Source organism: Kogia breviceps, chromosome 2 (assembly GCF_026419965.1).
Source record: "Kogia breviceps isolate mKogBre1 chromosome 2, mKogBre1 haplotype 1, whole genome shotgun sequence".
Taxonomy (NCBI): domain Eukaryota; kingdom Metazoa; phylum Chordata; class Mammalia; order Artiodactyla; family Physeteridae; genus Kogia; species Kogia breviceps.
In genome coordinates this window covers 78,392,713-78,418,187 of record NC_081311.1, presented here as the reverse complement: position 1 = coordinate 78,418,187, position 25,475 = coordinate 78,392,713, and the positions used below count along the sequence as shown (strand labels likewise).

General features: G+C 37.8%; 1 protein-coding gene across 1 annotated transcript in view; it reads left to right on the top strand.

The window, feature by feature from the left end:
• Positions 1 to 25,475, top strand: part of RYR2 (ryanodine receptor 2) — a 746,950-nt gene that overhangs the window by 264,334 nt on the left and 457,141 nt on the right. Inside the window, exon 3 of the mRNA XM_067025663.1 lies at positions 6,350 to 6,454. Within this exon, the coding sequence (XP_066881764.1) occupies positions 6,350 to 6,454 (105 nt within the window). The remainder of the gene's footprint in view (positions 1 to 6,349; positions 6,455 to 25,475) is intronic.

The window sequence follows — 25,475 nt, the reverse complement described above, 5'->3', positions numbered from 1 at the left end:
CAAGGCCACTCAGCCAGATGGGTGTGAGAAAAAACAAACCTGCATCAACTTCAGACCATCTGTTCCACTCCAAAGAATCCTGTCTTCACATTTCTTGGTAGAAGACAAGCTTTTCTCTTAATTTATGTCTCTGTGATTCTGGCTTTCAGTGTGAGATAGGTTTTTTTTTTTAATTAGGCAGAGAAGATTATATTTCATTGGGATTTTTCTAGTTTGTAATGCTTTGCTTTTCTTATTTGGACTTCAGAACTCTTCTGTGAAGTGTGGTAAGTATATTGCCACTTAATGGATGGGGAAGCTCGGAGTGCTTTACCTGGAATCCCTTGGCTGCTTATGCATTGACTCGGAATCCCATGTCCTTTGGTACAGTGACCTGCCCATTTATTATGCTGTCAAACTATCAAGACTTAATACCTCATTAATTTTCAAAATACATTTTGAGATACCTCTGTGTTAGTCTGAAGGTTATTTGGTGCACAACTGAAAGGCAGTGTAAAAAGGTAAATTAACTTGTCTTCATATTAGAAACTTAGGATTATGAAAACGGAAACCAAAGTAAAGATCCGCCATTAGGGCTGTTACTACTGTGTCCCTATAGGCGCATTTGTTTAATTTTCCAGAAATAGGTGAAATCGTAGTTTGAGGTCAACTCTTCAAACACTGAGCACTTTCTTTTGCAAATTATCATTTTAGACTGGTCGTGGTGGGGTGGGAGAGTGAGGGTCCAAGTTGAATAACAATGTTTCATAGTATTACACTTGAAGCAATCTTCAGGAGGCATATGGCTTGTCTAGATCCTTTAGATGTCATGAAGAATGAAGTAGATAGAGATCTATGAACAGAAAATGATCTTCAATACATATTAATAAATTAAAATACGTAATTTATACAAAGTGGGCCTGTTAATGGGAAAAGCCAATCTATATACTTCTTTGTGAGCTTACATATGTATGCAAATGTGTAAAAAAAGGCCTGGAAAGATGTACATCTGAAAGCTTATCCAGCTCCCATGTGGTTATGCCTGGGAGCGGGAGAGTATGTATAATTAAATTTGGAAAGAGAATTTAAAAAGTTTTTCAGTATTGTTTGAATTTTCACCGAGGAAAATGTTTTTATATGTGATTTTATTTATGTGTGATTTAAAAATATGAAATAGTTTTCCACTGGTGGAGACCTGGAGAAGGATATGTCATGCTGAGGGAGCAAAAAGTATGAGCAAAGGCATCAAAACCTTAAAATGGAGTGGTATGTTAGTGTGCAATTTGTACACAGTGATAACAAGACAGGTGGTCTGCTGTAGCTTATATAGACCCAAATTATTGTTTGCAGTTCAGTTAAGTCAATGACATGTTTCAATAGGTTTGTAAGTGAGTTAGGCAGATACATCTGTGTATGCCAAATGGTTCGATGGATACCTGGGTTGGAAACCTAATTGATTTCACACAGACTCTCCAGTGCTAACAAAACCAGATGCTATGTTGTGGTTATTCTTGAGAATTTTTTTACCTGTAAGATTAGGTAATGTTTGTCAGGCAGGAAGAACAGGGACCAGTTTGTATTTTAAAAAGAAGAGAAGACATACAGCCATGCTGCTCGCTTAAGGTTTGTTACCTTTGCCAAAGCACACCTATCCTTATCAAATTGGTCTTGTCTCCATATGAAAATTATTATGAACCTCTTGCCTGCCTGCTTTGGGTAGCCTAGATACACATTTAGACAGACCAAAGTGTATACTTTCTCTGGTTTAATTTTGTATGTAAAAGAAGTGTAACGTTTAAGAGGCAGGTAGGTGTACAGGCTGAACGGTTGTTCTTTGTTTCATGTTCTGTCTGATGTGGTCTGTTTTAAAGCACCTGTAAGGTAAAACATATATTACATAAGGGTTTATTTCATGGTTTGGGAGCACACTCATTGTAAGGGCACGTAAAGTTCTTTCAAGTTGAAGTTCTAAAAATTAAAATTCTCAGTACTAGTACTTGAGTAAAGAAAAAGACTAAGGAAAAGATGGTAACATGCAAATGCTTGCGAAGTGAAGTTCCCACTACAGCTGTATAGACTGTTATACTTTATCTCTTGTGCCTGGTGTTAGGGGCCATTTAGTTGATCTTTAATGAATGAATGAGACCCTTTGTTTTCCACTGACAACTTTATTTTGGGGAAGTCGGAACAAAGTCTTAACATAAATGCTGCAGTGTGGTTTAACTCTAAAAATGTCAGGGTTATTTGAAGAAATATATATCTAAATTAAGAAATACTTTCAGTAGTTTACTTTAAAAAGTGACAAGTAGTTACTCTTAAAAAGTAACAAGTTTTGGTAATGATTCTGTTGCCTAGAACAACCGGACATTTTTCTTTCCAGTAAAAGAAACTAACAGTGCAAAGCTCTGATTTGTATTGTTTCAAGTTTTACTGAAAGGGATAAAACTTTTTTCTTTTTTTAACTGCTCGGCTTTTCTATTACATTTATGTGTGTTTTGAGGGGGAAGGGGGCAAAGAGAGAGCGATAAAGATGGGTCCAAAAAAAGATGGGTAGAGTCTGAGAGAGAATTGCCTTTGCTGATTGTTCATTTATTCCTGTTAAACCCCACTATCTGTAACAAGTATGTCGCTCTGTGAAAAAATGAAATTTGTTTGCAGGATTAATTCATTTCAGATCCATGTGGTTTTCAAGGATCTTTAAAATAAACGTAAGATATTCCAGTGATTCATACTTCAACATTTTGATTAAAGTGAAGTACGAAACAAATATACCCAGTATGTAAACTTTTCAATATTACCAGAAAGTGCCTTTTCTTGAAAATAACTAGAACATTTTAGATGTTATGGACAGGTGCATAGTTAGTGCTTTGACTTTTCAAACATGATTTCTCTAAAACAGAATCCGTTTAAGAACCAATTTTAAGAAATGAGTGGTGCTTCATAAATGCCACAAATGGAGAGAAATGACAATATGCAAAACTAACTAATGACAATGGCTCGCTTATTTTGACTTCTTGTTATGGTCTTGACACTGTGATAAGAAGCTCTTTGCTTAGATTATCTCATTTATTTTTTCACAGCAACCCTATGAGGATGGTATAATTATTATCCCATTTTTCAGGGAAGGAAACTAAAGACTAGAAAAGTTACTAACTTGTACGTAGTGAGGCCAGGATTCTTGCTTAGGTGATCTGTCTATAGAATCCAATCTCTTAACTATTATAATACACTGAATCTAAAGCAATTCATGAATCAGTTCAGTGGTGTGTTGGCAATGGCTCTTAGAGTTTTCTGTTACATATTTAGCAGTTTTGTGAGCTGATTTGTAAACTTTTATACTTTTAAACCAGCCATCATTGCAGTATTTACAGTACAGAAATGGGCAAGTCAAGGCTTTTTATTTTTAGAAATTGGTTCACTAGCACACCATTTCTTAACATAGTTCTCTACCAGTGCTATTTGTCAAAGTGTAGCTTCCAAACTCTCACAGTTTAAATGGATATGAATGGAATAAACACTTGCCTGAATCAATTTTTTCCCAGTGGCATTTGTCTTAGTGTGATAGATTGTTATTAATATAGTTAGAACTGAGAATATTAAATTTAAAAGAGCTTATCCTGAATTTCACAGTAGAAGAAGTCCCTTTCCAAGCTTCCAATCTTTTATCTGAGGGTTTTGGAAAGAAAACCCTTGTCTGGCTGACTCCTGTCAGTGGAAACAGTCAATAAACATTCTATAATTGGAATAGAAAAGAGTTTTATTTGAGCCAGACTGAGGACTATAGCCCAGGAGACAGATTCAAGAAACAGTTGAAATGTGTTCTTCTAGACTACAAAATGGGGGGAGGCTTATATAGGCAAAATCCACAAAGTTACATAAGTGGTTTGCCACTTATAATTGGAGCTGGCAAGAAGTAAGGGCGCTTGTTAAGCCAGGATTGGTTGAGGTCTGAAATGGTTGAATAGTTACAAGGGGAGACCTTGAGACTATAAGGGTGCAGCTGGAGCTACTAACAGATCTTGTTTTGAGAATGGCTGGTGAAGTCCCTGAGTCTCATACAGTTCAGAAAATTCAGGTTCTCAGTAGTACAGGAATGTGTCTGAAACCACATGCACAATGGCTGTCTGGCTCCAGTTTGAATGCCTGAACCACAGTTTTATATCTTGTGAGAACAAAGGACAAATATCAAACAGGGGTGCATCCCTTCAAGGTTTCAAAAGAGAAAGATTAGCACATACACGGCAACTCAGCATGACCTTGCTGTCTGGGAAGGGAACCTCATCTTTGAAAGAAGTACTAGCATTGGCATTGTAGGGATAAAATGCCCCCATTTCCTATCTTCAGAGTGGTCATTCTAAACAGTCTGGTAAATGCGTTTTAAAAAAAAATGGTCGAAGCAGATGTACATTGCATGTTTGACAGACCAGTGCATGCATTGCTAACTGATCCAGTTAGCATGAAGTTCAATCCAAATCATGTATAAGCCAGAATGACTTCCCCATACCTCAACGTGTGAAAATTTCTTGCATTACCGCAGAGTATAAAAGTAGTAGCTGCGCCCAGATTTGAGAGATTCCTTTGACTACTAGCTGAGATAGTTTGAGGAGGAATGGAAAGAAATTGGACTGGGGGCCACAGAAGCCCATGATAGAGGAATTCAGAAAACAAAAGTTCACGGGCTTCCCTGGTGGCGTAGTGGTTGAGAATCCGCCTGCCGATGCAGGAGACACGGGTTCGTGCCCTGGTCCGGGAGGATCCCACATGCCGCGGAGCAACTAGGCCCGTGAGCCATGGCCGCTGAGCCTGTGCGTCCGGAGCCTGTGCTCCGCAACGGGAGAGGCCACAGCAGTGAGAGGCCCGCATACCGCAAAAAAAAAAAAAAAAAGTTCATTAAAAAATAAAACAAAGCAAAGGAAAACATGGGTGCCAGGAAGGTTTGTGGGGTATGAGTAACTAGTGATTATATGCTTCTTTTATCCATAAAATAATCTTAACTTTAATTTTAGAACCCTGGTACCTAATCTTTCCTAGAAACCATAAGGCATCATTCGCTGTTGATAAGGATCTTTTTATTGGAAGTGGCTCAGTTTAGTAAATACTTTAACAACTGTAAATTGTAATTCTGATGCATTGCATCAGGTTATCAGTTTATCCTCCTAATGTTCTAAGAAGACATATTCTCACTTGTGTTTTGTGTTTAATGTGTTTATAATGTTCTTCTGTTGTGAAAATGCTCCTTTGAACATCTTCCCGTACCCAGCTGGATTGCCTCCTGGATCCTGCTTATCTAAAGTAAAAGCATGCATGCGCGATAATGCATTTGTTCCTAATAGGGATAGTTCTCTCTAACTTGACAGTTGGTTCTTATCCGGTTTCCTTCACCTCCTTGGTAGTTACTTATTGGCATTTTCAGAATTTATGGGGTTATTACTTGATTGGAATGGAAGTTGCTGGAAGGAAACAGAAAGGAAAAGGAATGAGTGAGAAAATAAAGCAATACGCAGACACTGAATAGAAGTCAAATTACTGCATCCGAAGTTAGAGGCCAGATATGATACCCAACCTGAGGAAGACAAGCTAATCGTTGTCTTTGTGGATAAGGACCAGCCTGTGTAAAGCAATATTTTATACCAATCAGTTTTTTTTTTTTTTTTGCGGAATGCGGGCCTCTCACTGTTGTGGCCTCTCCCGTTGCGGAGCACAGGCTCCGGACGCGCAGGCCCAGCGGCCATGGCTCACGGGCTTAGTTGCTCCGCGGCATGTGGGATCTTCCCGGACCAGGGCACGAACCCGTGTCTCCTGCATCGGCAGGCGGATTCTCAACCACTGCGCCACCAGGGAAGCCCTACCAATCAGTTTTATGTTTGCTTAACTTCACTGTTAATTTGAGTAAAGTATTTTTCTGTCCTTTTAATGTTTTATCAGCGAAGTACTTGATAGACTAGAAGTGAATGCTCTAGAGTCAGAGAAATCTGGCTTTTTAGTCCCGGCTTGAAAAATTTAGTAACTGTGACTTTGGAAAAGTAACCTGACTTCTCTATATTCTTGTCCACACAATAATAGTAATAATCCTTACCGTAGATGACCACAGGCGTTAACTGATAAAGCTCCGAGTGCAGTTGCCTAATCAGAGTAGGACTCAATAAATGGTAGCTTATAGTTATCCATAAATTAAAATGTGGATTAAGTGTGAGCAGTATAGGCAAAGTATTTGGATGATTTGGGAGCTCATATTAGAGAATTGACAAGTACTCTTTATTCTTTCTGTGAAAGAAACTGAAGTGTAATAAGGTAAATTGGGTCTGGATGCTTGATGGTGGTGGTGGTGGTGATAATAATGATGATGGCGCCTTTCCTTCTTTCTGCACAGAATGTCCCCCCAGACCTCTCCATCTGCACCTTTGTGCTGGAACAGTCCCTCTCTGTCCGGGCCCTGCAGGAGATGCTGGCTAACACTGTGGAGAAGTCACAAGGGGCAAGTACCTAATTTATGTTGTCTTGCGGTATTTTAATGAACTCAGCTACTATATGAATGATTTCTTTCACAGGATTTGGAGATTTTCTTTTGACCAAAATACGTAAATGCCTTTTAGTTGTGATTTTCTTAAGTTTGCCTTTCTGCTTCGTCCAGCAGATCTGTTGATGCCTTAAAGAACTTAAAAAATTCCATCCTCAGCGTGATCTGTGTCCTTGAACCTCATGCTTATGTCATTGGTTACAATAGAATCTTCTCCGTGAGCATTTGTGTTTCTAACGTTTTTGGAGCTGTTATTTTGACTCTTTCAATTAATTGCTTTATGCATGGCTGTCATGAATCTTTATTTCATCCTCAAATGCCTCTAACCATGTGACTGTGTCCCTAAGCTTCTTTATGGCAAGTAAAATTTCATGGCACTCATATATTTGAAGTAACGAAATTATGGTGTTACAGCTTTAGTCAGTTGTAATTTTGCAAATAGCCAATCATTTTCTTCTGAAAATTGAAATTTTTATTCTGTCCCTTAATGCAAACATTTTTCTTTGAAAGCTTATTTGGTAATTTAAATTATGTTCCATTCTGTGCTGTGAGTGATTTCTGGGCTACTACCCATTCTTAGCCAATTCATTAAATTTTAGAATTAAGCAGGAGGATGAATGGTCAAATTTTTGTTTCCTGTTTATTTGTTTTGCTTGTTGCTATAATTACTGCAGTGTATGGTTTAATAAGCTATACTATTTCCAGGAATAAAACTGAAAATTTTTATTTGCCATTATTGGTCCATGTGTTGCTGTTTTTGTTGTTAATCATTGCTCCAGTTTGGATAAGTGAAGAGATTAAAAAAATGATAATGTATGGTTTAACCGAAAATGAGTGATCAATTCTGATATAATGTATTTTCATTAGCCTTGTAGTTTTAAAAATTTTAGTGTCACACAGCTTAGGACTTTAATTGCTTTGTACATTAATTTTAAATTAATTAAAAAATTTAATACTATATGACATATATGTATGTATGGAGGAGAAAAGTACATTTTGTAAGTATGGAGGAGAAACTTTAGTGATCTTTATTTGATATTAGACTAACGGCTTATTTTTAAAAAGATCCAAATATGTTATGCGTATTTTAATTTTAAAAGTTCATTTTTGGTTACAACAGTTTGAAATTAAGGTATTAAACTACATAAAGTTAAAAAATGTTTTTTTAATGCAGTGCTTTTGGATTAGGCTTGAATCAAAGAGGAATAAAACATTTCTCAGTTTAGCTAGTTTTCTTTCCACCTGGAATAACCCCTCCTGATTTTTAAATATCACATATCAACTTTGAAATTCAAATCTGTCTTTACAAAGGAAAATCCTTTTTCTTTTGCATGAGCATCCAGAAAAGTGTGTACTGTCATTTCACTTATCTTTGTAGATACCAACTTATGATTAAATCTTCATAAATTTAACTTTTTATTGTTAAGCTGCTTTTTTTTTTTTTTTTTTTTTTTTTTTTTTTTTTTTTTTTTTTTTTTTTGCGGTATGCGGGCCTCTCTGTTGTGGCCTCTCCCGTTGCGGAGCACAGGCTCCGGACGCACAGGCTCAGCGGCCATGGCTCACGGGCTTAGTTGCTCCGCGGCATGTGGGATCTTCCCGGACCAGGGCACGAACCCGTGTCCCCTGCATCGGCAGGCGGATTCTCAACCACTGCGCCACCAGGGAAGCCCGCTGCTTTTTCTAAATTTAAACTTTTGAGAAGATGTTTTACCTCTCTAGAATCATGGCGTTGGATTAGTCAAGCTCTCAATTTCCTGTGTATATAGGAAGTGTTGAAAATACTATTTTTGGACTTATGTTTTGAAGATACTTATTAGAATTTCTGCCTCCCCCTGTATATTTATTTAGCTGAATTTTATTTTGAGTTGTACTCCATCTAGAAAGTTTCTGTCAGAGATACAGTGGTAATTTATGTGATATGTGGAATACCATTTATAAAGACCAGCGTAGCTACCATGAGACATTAATTAGAAAAGAAAACTTGAGAAAAACCTGCTACAGGAAAGGAACATATTTCATTGAGCCAAATCTCCCTTTCAAGCTGGTAACTTTTAGGAAGCAACCACTGTCAAATAACTCCAGAGGAAACTGTATCTGGGGGAAAGAAGGATTCTTAGACCGCAGAGGAGTTTTGATTATACCTGGGAGTGATGCTCAAAATACTTTATAACTAGTTTGACACAGGCATCAATTACTCAGAGTGGCCCTCAGTCAAAATGCTTGAGTCAAGGTCCTGGGGACATTTGTGGGGTGGTCTGACTGGTTTGGAGGTATTGTGGAAGAGTTGTGGGCTGATCAGAGTTGGGGCTGAGGTTATTTACCAGGAGGGCTAGTTTTCCACTGTAACAACCATCTTCATCATAATAGTGCAAACCCGCTGAGGAGCACGTCTGATTACATGGGATTAGTGGATGCTGTTGGCACTTGTAGGAGTCGGTCTTTGGACTCCATAGGTATCCACATGCTCTTTACAAGCGCCTCATATGTCTCCTTTGAATTCATTATGGGAATCTGTGGCACATGTCAATACTTTGGTCAAGCAAATTGTCATCTCTAACAATAAATTATATGCAGTAGATTTGCTTAAAGAACTGGATGAAGTGTGTCAGGAAGGTGATGCTAATTTTCTTGAAATCATTTATTTCCCTACCAATTAACAGTGTATCAAAAAGAACCTGTGTATTACCTGATTCTCCCACTCTCTCGTGATCAACTTTCTCTAAGAAGCCTTGTTCTTTTTTTAAAAAATATTTCTTCTTAAATTCTTTGTGTAATTCCATACACGTAATACGGATACTATTTAATGTCCAAAATGCTGTCATAGGCATGGTAGCAATACAAACACACTTGATGATGATAAGGAAAACAATTTCTCATCTAGAACCATGACCTTTCTTCTTGTGGTTAAGTACCATTTTGCTTGTATTCTTGGGTCCCACAGGATAAATGCATAGTTCTATTAAAGCTGCAGGAAATCTAGCAGGAAATTCCCGACATCATTTGTGCCAGAACAAATCATGAAGATTATCGATAACAAAAGGAGATGCGTAAAATGAAACAGAAAAAATATTACCTAATTTATGAAGTTTTGATTCCACAGAGTTGCTTATTGTGGCCATTAGTATAATAACTAACATATAAGTGGCACAAGAAGCATTCTGAAAGGTTTTATTGGGAGGGATTTTTTAAAAATATCACACTTTTTTTTTATAAAACAGATAAGACAGATCTAGATCTGATGTATATAATTCTGCTAAACATCATTTAGCTTTTATTCTTAATCAAAGCGTATCAGTCATAAATAGGCCAAGACCTGTTCAGCTTTATCTGAATGGCTGTTCACAGAGCCTTTAAAATCCTGAGGGTGGATGGAGACAGTGCACATAAAACAAGGAAGAAATGACTGCGGGAGCGTTGCCCGTCCATTTGGCCGAATTTTGCGTGAGCTTCTGTACATGCACATCCTTGCTTGTGTTAAGTTTTCTATTCTCCCTCTGGGTTTTATGTGGTTCTGGATAACTTGTCTGCTTCTGAATCCACTTCTGTCTCCTCTCATTCTTCAGATTTTTTTTTTTTTTGGCATACCTGGTGATATAGGCCTAAGCAGGGTTTTGTAGAATTTGTGAACAGTTTTAAGAACATGAGCTGTGCCACATATTACCCTGTGGCTTTGGAGAAGGTCAGTCTTGATCATCAGGTTTAGTAATTATTAAATGATGAGGCATGTGGAATATTCAGCATACATTTAACAGTGGCTATTTTTATTGTTTTACTTTTTTTTTTTTTTTTTTAACTTTTTTTTCTCATACCTGTAAGAAGTGGTTGGACTGCTACAATCCCTGACTTCCTTTTCCCTGGCCTTGCAGTTTCCTTCTCTGTGACCTTGGCTGGTCCAGAGTCCCCCTTCTCCCTCCTTCAGTATCCCAGCCAACTGGTTCTGAGACGTAGTCGTGCCAGTTCAATGATGGCACAATTAGGTTAAAATATAGTCAGTGATAGTATTTGCTTATTTCTGTGTGTGTTCTAGTTAATAAAGTTTAATAATTTAGGTGATCCTATGCTTTTGTGTATTTGTTTCATTATACCTTAATTCAGAAACATTTTTTTTTTTTTTTTTTTTTTGTGGCACGCGGGCCTCTCACTGCTGCGGCCTCTCCCGTTGCGGAGCGCAGGCTCTGGACGCGCAGGCTCTGGACGCGCAGGCTCAGCGGCCATGGCTCACGGGCCCAGCCGCTCCGCGGCACGTGGGATCTTCCCGGACCGGGGCACGAACCCGTATCCCCTGCATCGGCAGGCGGATTCTCAACCACTGCGCCACCAGGGAAGCCCCAGAAACATTTTTGATGAACACTTTCTCCATTAATTTTTATTTTTGTGATGCCTAGTTTAAGGATTCCATTTCATAGAAGCACAGATACGAAGTGAACAGTGAGACAGTATAGTGGAAGGAGCTTTGGTTTTACAGTCTGTGAAATTTATTGATAATTCTTACTTTTTCACATACTTGACAGGCATTGCTTTTGTTTAACACCATGAGTATATTAAGTGGCTTATTGTTTGTATTACTGTTTAGGAGAGTATATACAAAGATAACATTGACTGTCCTTTCTGTCTTTTGGTTTAGCTGTTTCTGGGAGAATTGTAGAACCCTGTCCCTTTTGACTTTGGCTTGTAACCACTTGACTATTGGTGCCTTGTTGTTAGACAATTAGTAGCTTGAACTAAGAAACAAAAAGTAAAATTAAACCAATATTTGCCCCTTATATCCTGCTTTTTGGAGGAAATTGGTAATTTTGGTAATTCTGATTGGTATCATTCATTCACTTTATGTCGTATATTTTCCTCATTATTATAGGTAATTGGTAGTTTTCTATAATTTCAATTGGTAGTTTTCTATAATTTCAATTACAACTGATGCTTTAAATATCTATAAAATTTACAGTGTAATATTATAAGTATTATGAATGTCAGTTGTAATCATTTATTTAATGCAAACTTTGAACATTTATAAGATATACTTTATAAGGCTCTGTGGATAGAAAGATGAATAATAGGTGATTTTTGTCATCAATGGATTCACAGTCTAATGCAGGAATGGAAGGAAAATTATAGTGAGGTAGGATGTGTGTTTTCATGGAAGTGTAGATATAGTTTTAGCACAAGGAAGGGACTGGGTGTGTGGAACTTGGCATTCCTTTGAGTGTTCTTTGGACTTGCTACATAATTTCTAAGACAAGTAGAAATAATATTAAAACTTTTAATATAAAAATCACTTAAAATTTTTCTCCAAGGAACAACTTGGTCTCATTAGACTATTCTTTAGAATTCTGTTAGAAACCAGTACTTGCCAGGAGGACTATGCGTAGTATGTCCAGAGATATTCCTAATACGATTTTTATGTTTCAGTTTACTGAAATGATTTATTTTATATGAAATCCTAAGAGTGTTTCATATTTCTAAATTATATACTGTCTTGTAATTACAAAATACCAGTGTGACTTAATTATTAATGGAGAGGTACATCAGACTCAGACATGTTCAGTTTTTATGAGAAATGAAGTTATAGAATATGGAGTATTATTATACAGTTGTACCATTCTTCTAATAAAACCTCTGCTTTTTTAAAGCATGTCCTCTGAGAGTATTCAAAAATGCATCAAGAAGTAACCAGCTAAATTTACTGGTAAATAAGGTGTTTTTTTTTTTTTTTAATACATTTTTTAAACATTGAAGCACCATAGATGAGTTTTTAAAAAATACATTTATCAAACATAGAAGTACCAATTTCAGGCAAGTAATTGCATTTAAGATCATTTTATATAAATGCAAGAGTAGAAGTTGAAGTTCAAGAAGTTGTGTGCTGTTTTCCATGGTGGTTAAGCATACAGATTCTAGAGCAAACTCCTTGAGTTAAATTTTTGGTAATCTTAGGAAAGCTGCTTAATGTTTCTGTACCTCAGTTTTCTCATATAAAGTGGGGGGAAAATAGTGTCCCTTCATAGTGTTGTTGTGAGAATCTAATAAGTCCATATAACTAATGTGTATAGAACATTCATGGCACACAGGAAGCACTATAGCTGTGCTGTTGTCTTATTATCGTGTTTGCTTTGGGAATGCGAATGTTTGCTCCAGACCAAATATTTGGTCCAAATATTAAAATCATATTTGGCCCAAGTATTAAAAGCAAAACAAACAAACAGCAATAAAACCCCCAGTTACCTCAAGGCTCCAGAGAGTTGACCAAAAGCAGACATATTCTGGAGAGGAGCCAGACTTGGAAAATGGAATTGGTGCCAATGACTTTTATACTTTTTAAGGTTTTTAGCCTGGAGGCTGACAGAAGTCAGCACTGTGTGGTAGCAAAAACTCTAAAAGAACATGCACAATCTCTCCGGAGACAGGAAGTCAGGGAGTGATCCTGGAAAAGAGAACTCCAGAGAGAGGGAGCCCCAGATTCTGTGCATGCACTCTGCTCAAGTGTCTGGCTGATGCTTAGCCACGTGTATGGGGGGCAGGTGTGAATTCAGTTACCACTGCTAAAGGCAGCACTGCACTGAGGTTTGCACTGCCACCAAGCATTTTGCAGATTGTGGTTTGAGTCCCACCAAGTTGATTGCTTGTTAAAGCAAATACAGTCAACGTTCTTCAGTGGTGTATAGCAGAAGCCAGAATCTCAACAGTATAAAAGGACAGGATACAATTCACAATTGCTTAAAGTATATAGAAACATGCAAATGTGACCCAGTCTCAAGAGAGATGACTACCAAGAACAACCTGGAGATTGTCTTATCAGGCAAGGATTTAAAGCAGCTATTACGGCTGTGTTCAATGAAATCAAGGACAATATGTTTACTGTGAACAAAAAGGTTAAAAAAACTCAACGTATAAAAATTATTCAAAGAAACAAAATGGAATTTCTAGACCTGAAAACTACAGTATCTGAAAAGTTCACGTAGCTAGCAAGTGGTAGAACTAGCGTACGAATTTATCTCCATTGGGCTCTGAAGTCTGCTTTTAAGCTCTCTACTATGGAGTATCCATGTAATAAGAGGAGAGCAGTGGGAGAGCCTAAGGGGATGTCACTACTAAAGTGGTGGGAGGAAGAGGAGGAGGACCCCATGGAAGGCTCTGGGAAGATGCAATCTGGGAGGTAAGAGGAAAACTAGGAGAAAATAGTTACAGAAGCCATGTGTATTAGTTTCTATGGCTGCTGTAATAAATTACTCCAAGCCTGATGGCTTGATACACCATGAACTTATTATCTTAAAGTTCTTGAGGTAAGATTTCTAAAACCTAGTCTCAATGGGCTCAAAGCAAGGTTTTGGCAGGACTGCATTAATTATGGTGGCTCTAGGGAGGAATCTATTTCCTTGCCTTTTCTGGCTTATGTTTTTGGCTGGTGGCCCATGTTCCATCTTCAAAGCCAGCAACATACTATCATGTTACATATTCACAGGCTCTGTGGAATAGGATGTGGATGGTTTTGGGGTGCCACTATTTGGCCTACTACATCATGGAAGTATAGAGTTTCCGTAAGATGTTGTTGACAACGTCAGATGAAAATCAGAGAAATCTAGTTGAATAAGGACTGAAAAGTGTACTTGGTTTGACAGGATCCTAGTTTTCCTGCAAACCAATCAATATTATTTTCAGTCTATCTTATATATACATACTAATCCATAGATTCACGCACTATTTTACATTGAAAATACTTTATTCTCTAAGGAGTTTTCCATATTTATTGGTTACTCCGTAAGTGGTGCTCAGTATTTCTTTTATACTTACATTTAAATATATTTAATATTCTTTTATATTCTTATTCTTCTGATATTTTGGTTCATGTTCACTACATCTAAAAGACTTATTTGTTCAAACTCTTGGGCATATAGGCCAAGGATCAGAAATTAAGAGTTAATGTTGCATCCACCCTGCTTGAGTTTTATTTTCATACTGATACTTTTCCATTTGCTTTCTCTTCATTAAAGTGAATTGGGGTAGTGTGGAGGAAAAAGGAAGGGTTGGCAAACCTTGCTGTGGATCATATTATATAGACTGTATTCTGTACATTATTAAAAATAGGTTTCTCAGATGGCTGGGCTAATGATTAATGGGGGAAAAAATTGAAGTTTACTTAAACACTTGATATTGTTCATCCAATTTCAAATATGTTACTGCTCTACATGGTCTAAGTCTCCATTGAAATATAGAATCAAACAATTAGCATATAAAATTGTGATTACACTTTTAGATACTCTCGGGGCAGTAGATATATGCCTCTGAAGAGACCAGAGCCAAAGACTGAATGGGGCTACTTTTTAATAAAGAAAAATAATACCACACTCACAATTTTTGTTTTTGTGTCAGCAAGATTCCTGTCTAGACTATAGTAAGGAATCAATAAATTTTATATATTGATAATGTTAAAAGTCATTAGTGACACATAAAGCACAAGCAACAAAATAAAAACAGGTGGGACTACAACAAACTAAAAAGCTTCTGCACAGCAATAGAAACAACAAAGTGAAAAGACAACCTATGGGATGGGAAAAATATTTGCAAACCATATTATGTGATAAGGGGTTAATTTCCAAAATATATAAAGAGCTCATGCAACTCAATAGCAAAAACCAAATAATCAAATTAAAAATGGACAAAAGACCTGAATAGACATTTTTCCAAAGAAGATGTATGAAAGGCCAACATGAAAAGATGCTCAACATCACTAGTCATTAGGGAAATGCAAGTCAAAACCACAGTGAAATATCACCTCATACCTGTAATGGCCATCACCGAAAAGACAAAATATAACAAATACTGGTGAGATTGTGGAGAAAAGGGAATCCTTGTGCACTGTTGGTGGGATTGTAAACTGGTACAGCTACTATGGGAAACAGTATGGGGATCCTCAAAAATTAAATACAGAACTACCACATGATCCAGCAATTTCACTTCTGGGAGTATATCCAAAGGAAATGAAAACACTAATTTGAAAAGATATCTGCACCTCCATGTTCATAGCAGAATTGTGATAGCCAAGACACAAAAACTGCCTAAGTGTCCATTGATGGATGATTGGATAAAGAAATTGTGGAATATCTGTATGGTGGAATATTATTCAACCATAAAAAATGAGGAAATCCTGACACTTGTGGCAACATGGATGGACCTTGAGCATATAATGTTAGGTGAAGTAAGACAGAGAAAGACAAATACCATATGATCTTACTTATTTGTGGAATCTAAAACAACAACAATAACAAAAACAAACTCATAGAGAAAGAGATCAGATTTGTGGTTACCAGAGGTGGAGAGAGGAGGAATTGGAGGAAATCAGTCAGAAGGTACAGACTTCCAGTTGTAAGATAAGTATATTACAGATATAATATACAGTATGATGACTATAGTTAGCACTGCTGTATGATATATAGGAAAGTTGTAAAGAGAGTAGATCCTAAGAGTTTTCATCACAAAGAAAAAATGTTTTTTTCCCCTTTTTAAAAATTAATTAATTAATTTCTTTTTATTTTTGGCTATGTTGGGTCTTCGTTGCTCTGCGTGGGCTTTCTCGAGTTGTGGTGAGCGGGGGCTACTCTTTGTTGCAGTGCGTGGACTTCTCATTGTCATGGCTTCTCTTGTTGCGGAGCATGGGCTCTAGGTGCACAGGCTCAGTAGTTGTGGCTCATGGGCTCAGTTGCTCTGCAGAATGTGAGATCTTCCTGGTCCAGGGCTCGAACCTGTGTCCCCTGCCTTGGCAGGCAGATTCTTAACCATTGTGCCACCAGGGAAGCCCTTTTTCCTGGTTTATGCTTTCTCTTTTTATTTTATCTACATGAGAGGATGGATGCTAACTAAAATTATTGTGGTAATCATTTCACAATATACATACGTAAGTCAAATCATTACGCCGTACACCCTAAACTTACACCATGATATATGTCAATTATATCTCAATAAAACTGGGAAAAAGGATGCAATATAAAAATACACTTAAATTTCCCTTGAAGTTTAAATTCCAGAACCATGTCAATCTTCTATTTTCATAACAGTAATAGAGTATAAAATGAAAGTACCTTCTTCATGAACCTTTTTTTCCCCTGAAGATAATAACCACAGCTAAGATTGGCTTATATCCATCTAGAACATCATGTATAAAAAATATTTCTTCATAAACAGGATCATATTACAGACTATTGTATCATTTTCTACAACTTAATCATATATGGTTAAAAAAAATAAGGACACAAAAAGTCCAAAGGAAGAGAATCCAGGTTTAATTGAGCAGGGCTCTGTCTCAGGTTTTCTGTAATTCCCTTGACTCTGTTCTCCCTGTTTGTTTGGTTCTTAGGCTAGTTTCCCTCATGATTACAACAGGGCTGTATCATCATATCAGTGATGATATCCAAATTCCGCATCATCTCTAGGCACACAAAGCACCTGACTTTCTTTGCTTTTGTTTATGAGAGGAAGGAGATTTTCCCAGAAACCTCCTGGTAGACTTCCCCTATGCCCTCTGTCACATACTCATTGCCCAGATTATTTACCAGCAGGGGGAAATGTGGCTAACACAACTGGCTCAGAGCATGGGGAGGGAGGGAAGAAAGGCTACCTCTACAAAACTGGATTTTTTTGGGAGAAAAAGGAGGGTTATATATGTAAATGAACGTTGGACGATTCCTAACGTTCTTTGCTACGATATATAGCAGACGAGGAGTTGGTACCCTGAAGCCTTATTTGGAAGTATTTATTTAGATTTGAGATCCTCCAGGTTCTTAAGCCAAACTAGATCTAGCAAGTTAAATCCTTACCTAGGAATAGAAATCAAAGTCTATGCTCAGTGGTCTTTGAAGCTTGGAAGTCGAAAACCCATGTCTCTTCTCCCACCAACTGATTCATGCAGTATTCATTCCACAAAAGTGTATTGAGTTGCTATTGTGAATTCTGGGCTGGTGATACAGGGATAAATAAGAAGGCATCCTTGCTCTTGAGGAATGTAGTGATCTAATAGTGAAAAGAAAAGGTAGATACATCATTGAATGTGGGTGAAGTGTGCTTTTGATAGTAAACAGTCCAGTGAGAGTACAGAGGAGGGAACTCTTAAGTACTTTCCCTTCACTACCTCCCCTATATGAAGGCACACGTCGTATCATAAATGACTGAGGTCGTCTACAGGTAAAAACAGTCAAGAGTTTAATGGATTAGTCTGTTTATATTGTAGGCAAGATGATGTTACTAGTTATTTATGTCGAAACTGAAATTCCCAATTATCTACCAATAACATTTTAGTTCAAGAGGCTGGGTTCTATTTGCCTTGCTGTCCACGAACATCCCTAGTAAAGCATAAATACTGCTTTTTGGGAATGGGGCTCTACAGCTAATAAATTAACACATTTACTGACTGGGTTTGTTCGTTAGCCAGCATCTTGTCTAAAGCCTGTGTACATAATCATGTACCTGTCTTTCATCTGTGAAACTGGTGCAGTGATTTAGAAGGTGAATGGGCTTATTATCTCCTAAAGGGCATATAGCTAAAACTATTCACTGAGCAACAGCTATTTATCTACCACTTATGTGAATGTGGACATTTGTCTGCGGTTGAGATACACATCCTCTATTTGTAGACGTTTTCTGTTTTATTGTCTTTCTCTCTAGAAAGACTACTTCCTACTCTGAAGCTAAGTATACTACATATTGCTATGTATTTGAATGATGTGGTTTCCAGAGACACCAGCACCAAACTCAATAAGGAGGTCAATTTAATCAACATGTAATTTAATCACTGTGCCAGCATTAGGCACTGTTTTAGATTATGACTCTTGAATGTATAGATTATTTTATTCTGTTAGTATCATTCAATTTGAACATCTTCCTCAGGTTTTTTGGTATTTAAAATAAAAAATATTTTTCATGTGTAAATGTTTGATAGCAAATGAGTCAGATAGTAAATTTATGTGATGGATTGTTCCTGAATTTACCAGTGATTTAAAGATATTCATAACCTATTGAGCCAACAGCCTCTAATTTTTATTCTCAAAGTAAACTGTATTTTCTTAAAACAGTCTAATTTGACAGAATACATCCTCTTTCACTACTTTTTATCAAATACCAGTTCCCCTTACTTCCTTGACCCCCTCACTAGCACTGTTTCTTACCTTGCTTGAGTTGTCTCCAAAGCATTTCTTTCCTTCTGACATACTATATATTTCTGTTTTTATATTTATTTTAAAATAAGCTGTCTATCCTCATTAGGGTGTCAATCCCATGAGTGCAGTTTTTGATCTGTTCCCTGGCTTTACCAGTAACACCTAGGACAAAGCATGAGATGAACTAGATACTGAGGAAATATTTGCTGACTTGAGGGATTGCAAAATAGAATATATAAACCAAAAATTAAGGGGCTGAAAAGTGCCCCAAATTCTGTGTCTACTACTGTGGTGACAGCTTTGAACCTAAGTAGAACACTGACTGTTCAGTGCAGCTATTTTTCACCTTTCCCTTCTCTATTGTGAGAGAAAAGCAACATATTCAGAAGGGAAAATGAGAAAATAACCTTTTGGGGTTAGATAACTCTGCATCCTTGTTTGTCTGGCACAGTTCAGGTTAACACCTATCACAGCTTAATTCCTATTATCCCCTTTTCACTGTCCGTGGTGGCCCAGTCTGGGTGAGAAACTAAATGGCCATCCCCAGTCATGGTACCTTAGCGAATAATATTAAACGTTTCAGACGTGTTCCCCAGAAAAAATACAGGTGATTTGTACACATACAAAATCTTTCATATACTTTGAGATTTGAGGACTTAAAAGGAATCCAAGCCACTCATTTTTTTTTTTTTTTTTTTTTTTTTTTTTGCGGTATGCAGGCCTCACACTGTTGTGGCCTCTCCCGTTGCGGAGCACAGGCTCTGGACACGCAGGCTCAGCGGCCATGGCTCACGGGCCTAGCTGCTCCGTGGCATGTGGGATCTTCCCAGACCGGGGCACGAACCCGTGTCCCCTGCATTGGCAGGCGGACTCTCAACCACTGCGCCACCAAGGAAGCCCAGAATCTATACTTTTTTGCAACTAATCTCAGAGCTGTGAGAGAAAGACAAAGTCCGGTGGTATCTGTATAACTTCGAGACCAGATGGAACATTCTGACAGCGTGAGGTCAGTACTGGAGGTATGACCAGATGTGACTTCTCTGACTTCTGAGATAATGGTGATGCCATTAGCTCTAAGACCCCAACAGAGCTGTGGTCGAGTTCTTTACTGGAACAGGAAGCCTTAGAACTGTCCTTAGACCATTGACAGAGAAGTACAGAGAGCAGCACACCCAGGGCACACAGAATGGGCTCCATGTTGTAGAGCACTGATTTCCATAGTTCTGGAGACAGTGAGCCTGATGTGAGATAAGAAGAACCTATTGAAATGGGTACGTGATCTGACGTGAGAGAAAAGTGTCCCAATGAGATGAGATAGTGCAGACAGAGAGAGAGAGAGAGAAGTGATAGATAAATCACAGCAGAGACAACAAAAGGAGCCTTAGGCCAGCAAAATTTAATACTTGAGAAGCTGGAGTTACTTGCATTTGTTCACTCTGTAGATGTACCAAGAGTAACTTATGTTCGAGGCTCTGTGTAGGAGAAATGGTGAGGGAGACCTTGAGGAGCTAGGGATATTTCTTCCAGGACAGGGTGTAAGTGGAATCTGTGCATTATAATGTAAACTATAATTTTTGTGGGGAAGTGAAGGATTAAAAATGAGATTCTAGGGGCAAAGATAAAAACTGAGATTATCTTTACACACCCATGGGCTGGAGATTTTGTTTTGTTTTCTTTCTAATGGTATTAGTGTGTATAACAGTTATGAGTAGGAAAATGGTTTATATCACGTATTTAATCATGAGATATAGTCTCTGTACTTCCAAAATGGATTTGAGGTGAATGCTACATAGTTATTTCAATTCAGCAAATTTGTAGTTAGTTTCACCATAAGGAGTTTTTGGTTCCTTTGAAAACGATTCGGGAATTGCTTAGGAAGAAATCTGTGCACCAGGGGATTCAGCCAATAATTAGATCACCCTTATGGTGTTTTCTCAAGGACTGTTTTGATTATGGCTTCTTTCTAGGTTGAATTGTTGAACAACTGTTCCCTGAGCAGACTGTTCCTAACTTAATTGTTGCTAAGTGAACAATCAGTTTTCAGGAGGGAACTTAAGCTTTAGTTTTTCTTCATGTCTAGCTTTAGTTTTTCATTCTGTCCATTCTCTGTCCAAATGGGACTCACTCCCTGAATATGTTCTATTTTCCCCAGATACGTTACTCATATTCTTACCACACTAATTCCTCAACTTAGCATTCTGAGCCATTCAAAAGTTTACCCTGTCCTTCTATACTTATGTCCAAGAAGGTGTCTTCCTTGAATTTTTTCATAATCCTCTCTGCCAGAAAGAACATTTCTACTCACAGATCCATATCATTGGGTTTTAAAGTTTTTATACATTTCTCTCATTTTATAATAATTATTTGGTATGTATTATATATAATATATCTACATTAGAATATGTTTTCTTAGAGCAGTTTGAGATTTACAGAGAACTGTCTGGAAAAGTCCCATAACCTTTCCCCTCCCTTACATCCTTTATTATTATAATACCTTGCATTGTGTGATATATTTGTTATAATTGACAAACATTATCACTCAGAGCTCATAGTTTACATTAGTGCAGATATTGACAAGTCATTATCATTCAGATTTCATAGTTTACATTAGGGTTCACTCTTTGTGCTGTACATTCTAGAAGTTTTGACAAATACATGATGTCATGTATCCACCATTACTGGTATTGTACAGACTAGTTTCACAGCCCTGAAAGTCCCGTGCGCTTCACCTCTTCATGCCTCCCTCCCTTCTAACCACTGATCTTTTTACTGTCTCTCCATAGTTTTACATTTTCCATAATGTCATATATTTAGAATCATACAGTATGCAGCCTTATCATTCTGGCTTTTCTCCCATAGTGATATGCATTTAAGCTTTCTCTCTGTCTTTTCCTAGTTTGATAGCTTGTTTCTTTCTACGACTGAGTAATATTCCATCGCCTGGTTGTACAGCAGTTTGTTTATCCAGTTACCTATTGAAGAATCTCTTGGTTACTTCTAAGCTTTGGCAATTATGAATAAAGCTGCTATAAACTCACGTGCAGGTTTTCATGTAGACATAAGCTCCCAGCTCCTTTGGGTAAATACCAAGGAAAGAGATTGCTTGGTCATATGTTAAGAGTATGTTTACTTTTGTAAGAGACTGCCAAACTGACTTTCAAAGTGTCTGTAGCATGTGGCATTCCATGAATGAATGAGAGTTCCAGTTGTTCCACATTCTCATCAGCATTTGGTGATGTCAATTTTTGGATTTTAGCCATTCTCGCAGTTGTGTAAATGGTAACTTATTGTTATTTTAATTCGCAATCTCCTGATGGCATATGATGTAGACCATCTTTTCATATGCTTATTTGCCATAGTGTCTTTTCTTGTGAGGTGTCTATTGAGATCTTTTGCCAAATTTTAAATTGGGTTGTTTATTTTCATATTGTTACGTTTTTTTGTTTGTTTGTTTGTTTTGCGTTATGCGGGCCTCTCACTGTTGTGGCCTCTCCCGTTGCGGAGCACAGGCTGTGGATGTGCAGGCTCAGCGGCCATGGCTCACGGGCCCAGCCGCTCTGCGGCATGTGGGATCTTCCCGGACCGGGGCACGAACCCGTGTCCCCTGCATCAGCAGGCGGCCTCCCAACCACTGCGCCACCAGGGAAGCCCTTGTTAAGTTTTTAAAATTGAAGTATAGCTGATTTACAGTGTATTAATTTCTGCTATACAGCAAAGTGATTCAGTTACATACATATATATATATTCTTTTTCATATTCTTTTCCATTATGGTTTATCACAGGATATGGAATATAGTTTCCTGTGCTATACAGTGGCACATTGTTATTTATCCATTCTGTATATAATAGTTTGCATTTGCTCATCCCAAACTCCCAGTTTATCCCTCCTCCATCCTCCCTTCCCCTTGGCAACCACAAGTCTGTTCTCTATGTCTGTGAGTCTGTTTAGTAGATAAGTTCATTAGTGTCATGTTTTAGGTTCCACACATAAGTGATATCATATGGTATCTGTCTTTCTCTTTCTGACTTGACTTGACTTAGTATGATATTCTCTAGGTCCATCTATGTTGTTGCAGATGGCATTAGGTCATTCTTTTTGTGGGTGAGTCGTATTCTGTTGTATATCATATTGTTGAGTTTTAAGAGTTTTTTGTATATTCTGACTGCCAGTCTTTTATCATATATATGTTTTGCAAAGATTTTCTCCCAGTTGTGGGTTGACTTTTAATTCGGCTAACAGTGTTTTTCACAGAGCAGAAGACTTAATTTTCATGAAGATCAACTTAACAATTTTCCTTTTATGGATCATGCTTTTGGTGTTGTAGCTAAAAGTCATTGCTAAACCCAAGGTCACCCAGATTTTCTCCTATGTTATCTTCTAGGAGTTTTATAGTTTTGTGTGTTATATTTAGGTCTGTGATCTATTTTGAACTCATTTTTGTGGCAGGTTTAAGATCTGTCTAGATTCTTTTTTTTTCACATCTTTACTGGAGTATAATTGCTTTACAGTGTTGTGTTAGTTTCTGCTCTGTAACAAAGTGAATCAGCTATGTGTGTATATATATCCCCATATCTCCTCCCTCTTGCCTCTCCCTCCCACCCTCCATATCCCATCCCTCTAGGTGGTCACAAAACACCGAGCTGATCTCCCTGTGCTATGTAGCTGCTTCCCACTAGCTCTCTGTTTTACATTTAGTAGTGTATATATGTCAGTGCCACTCTCTCACTTCGTCCCAGCTTACCCTTCCCCCTCTCTGTGTCCTTAAGTCCATTCTGTACATCTGCATCTTTATTCCTGTCCCATCCCTAAGTTCATTAGAAACATTTTTTAATAGTTTAGACTCCATATATATGTGTTAACGTATGGTATTTGTTTTTCTCTTTCTGACTTACTTCACTCTGTACGACAGACTCTAGGTCCATCCACCTCACTACAAATAACTCAACTTCGTTTTTTTAATGGCCGAGTAATATTCCATTGTATATATGTGCTGCATCTTCTTTGTCCATTCATCTGTCAACGGACACCTAGGTTGCTTCCATGTCCAGGCTGTTGCATATAGTGCTGCAGAGAACATTGTGATACATGACTCTTTTTGGATTATGGTTTTCTCAGGGTATATACCCAGTAGTGGGATTGCTGGGTCTTATGGTCATTCTGTTTTTAGTTTTTTAAGGAACCTCTATACTGTTCTCCGTAGTGGCTGTATCAATTTATATTCCCACCTACAGTGCAAGAAGGTTCCCTTTTCTCCACACCCTATCCAGCATTTATTGTTTCTAGATTTTTTTGAGGATGGCCATTCTGACTGGTAAGTGGTGATACCCCATTGTATTTTTGATTTGCATTTCTCTAATGATTAGTTTGTTCAGCATCCTTTCATATGTTTTTTGGCACTCTGTATATCTTCTTTGGATAAATGTCTTTAAGTCTTCTGCCCATTTTTGGATTGGGTTGTTTGTGTTTTTGTAATTGAGCTGCATGAGCTGCTTGTAAATTTTGGAGATTAATCCTTTGTCAGTTGCTTCATTTGCAAATATTTTCTCCCATTCTGAGGGTTGTCTTTTCATCTTGTTTAGGTTTTCTTTGCTGTGCAAAAACGTTTAAGTTTCATTAGGTCCCTTTTGTTTATTTTCGTTTTTATTTCCATTTCTTTAGGAGATGGGTCAAAAAAGATCTTGCTGTGATTTATGTCAGAGTGTTCTTCTGGTGTTTTCCTCTAAGAGTTTGATAGTGTCTGCCTTACATTTAGGTCCTTAATCCATTTTGAGTTTATATTTGTGTATGGTGTTAGGAAGTTTTCTAATTTCATTCTTTTACATGTAGCTGTCCTGTTTTCCCAGCACCACTTATTGAAGAGGCTGTCTTTTCTCCACTGGATATTCTTGCCCTCTTTATCAAAGATAAGATGACCATATGTGTGTGGGTTTATCTCTGGGCTTTCTATTCTGTTCCATTGATCTGTATTTCTGTTTTTGTGCCAGTACCATACTGTTTTTTTTTTTTTTTTTTGGCGATACGTGGGCCTCTCACTGTTGTGGCCTCTTCCGTTGTGGAGCACAGGCTCTAGACACACAGGTTCAGCGGCCATGGCTCATGGGCCCAGCCGCTAGGTGGCATGTGGGACCTTCCTGGACTGGGGCACGAACCCGCGTCCCCTGCATCGGCAGGCGGATGCTCAGCCACTGCGCCACCAGGGAAGCCCCCATACTGTCTTGATTACTGTAGCTTTGTAATATAATCCGAAGTCAGGGAGCCTGAGTCCTCTAGCTCCATTGTTCTTTCTCAAGATTGCTTTGGCTATTCGGGGTCTTTTATGTTTCCATACAAATGTGAAATTTTATGTTCTAGTTCTCTGAAAACTGCCACTGGTAGTTTGATAGGGATTGCACTGAATCTGTAGATTGCTTTGGGTAGTATAGTCATTTTTACAATGTTGATTCTTCCAATCCAAGAACATGGTATATCTCTCCATCTGTTTGTATCATCTTTAATTGCTTTCATCACTGTCTTATAGTTTCCTGTGTACAGGTCTTTTGTCTCCTTAGGGAGATTTATTCCTGGGTATTTTATTCTTTTTGTTGCAGTGCTAAATGGGAGTGTTTCCTTAATTTCTCTTTCAGATTTTTCATCATTAGTGTATAGGAATGCAAGAGACTTCTGTGCATTACTTTTTTATCCTGCTACTTTACCAGATTCATTGATTAGCTCTAGTAGTTTTCTGGTAGCATCTTTAGGATTCTCTGTGTATAGTATCATGTCATCTGCAAACAGTGACAGCTTTACTTCTTCTTTTCCAATTTGGATTCCTTTTATTTCTTTTCTTCTCTGATTGCTG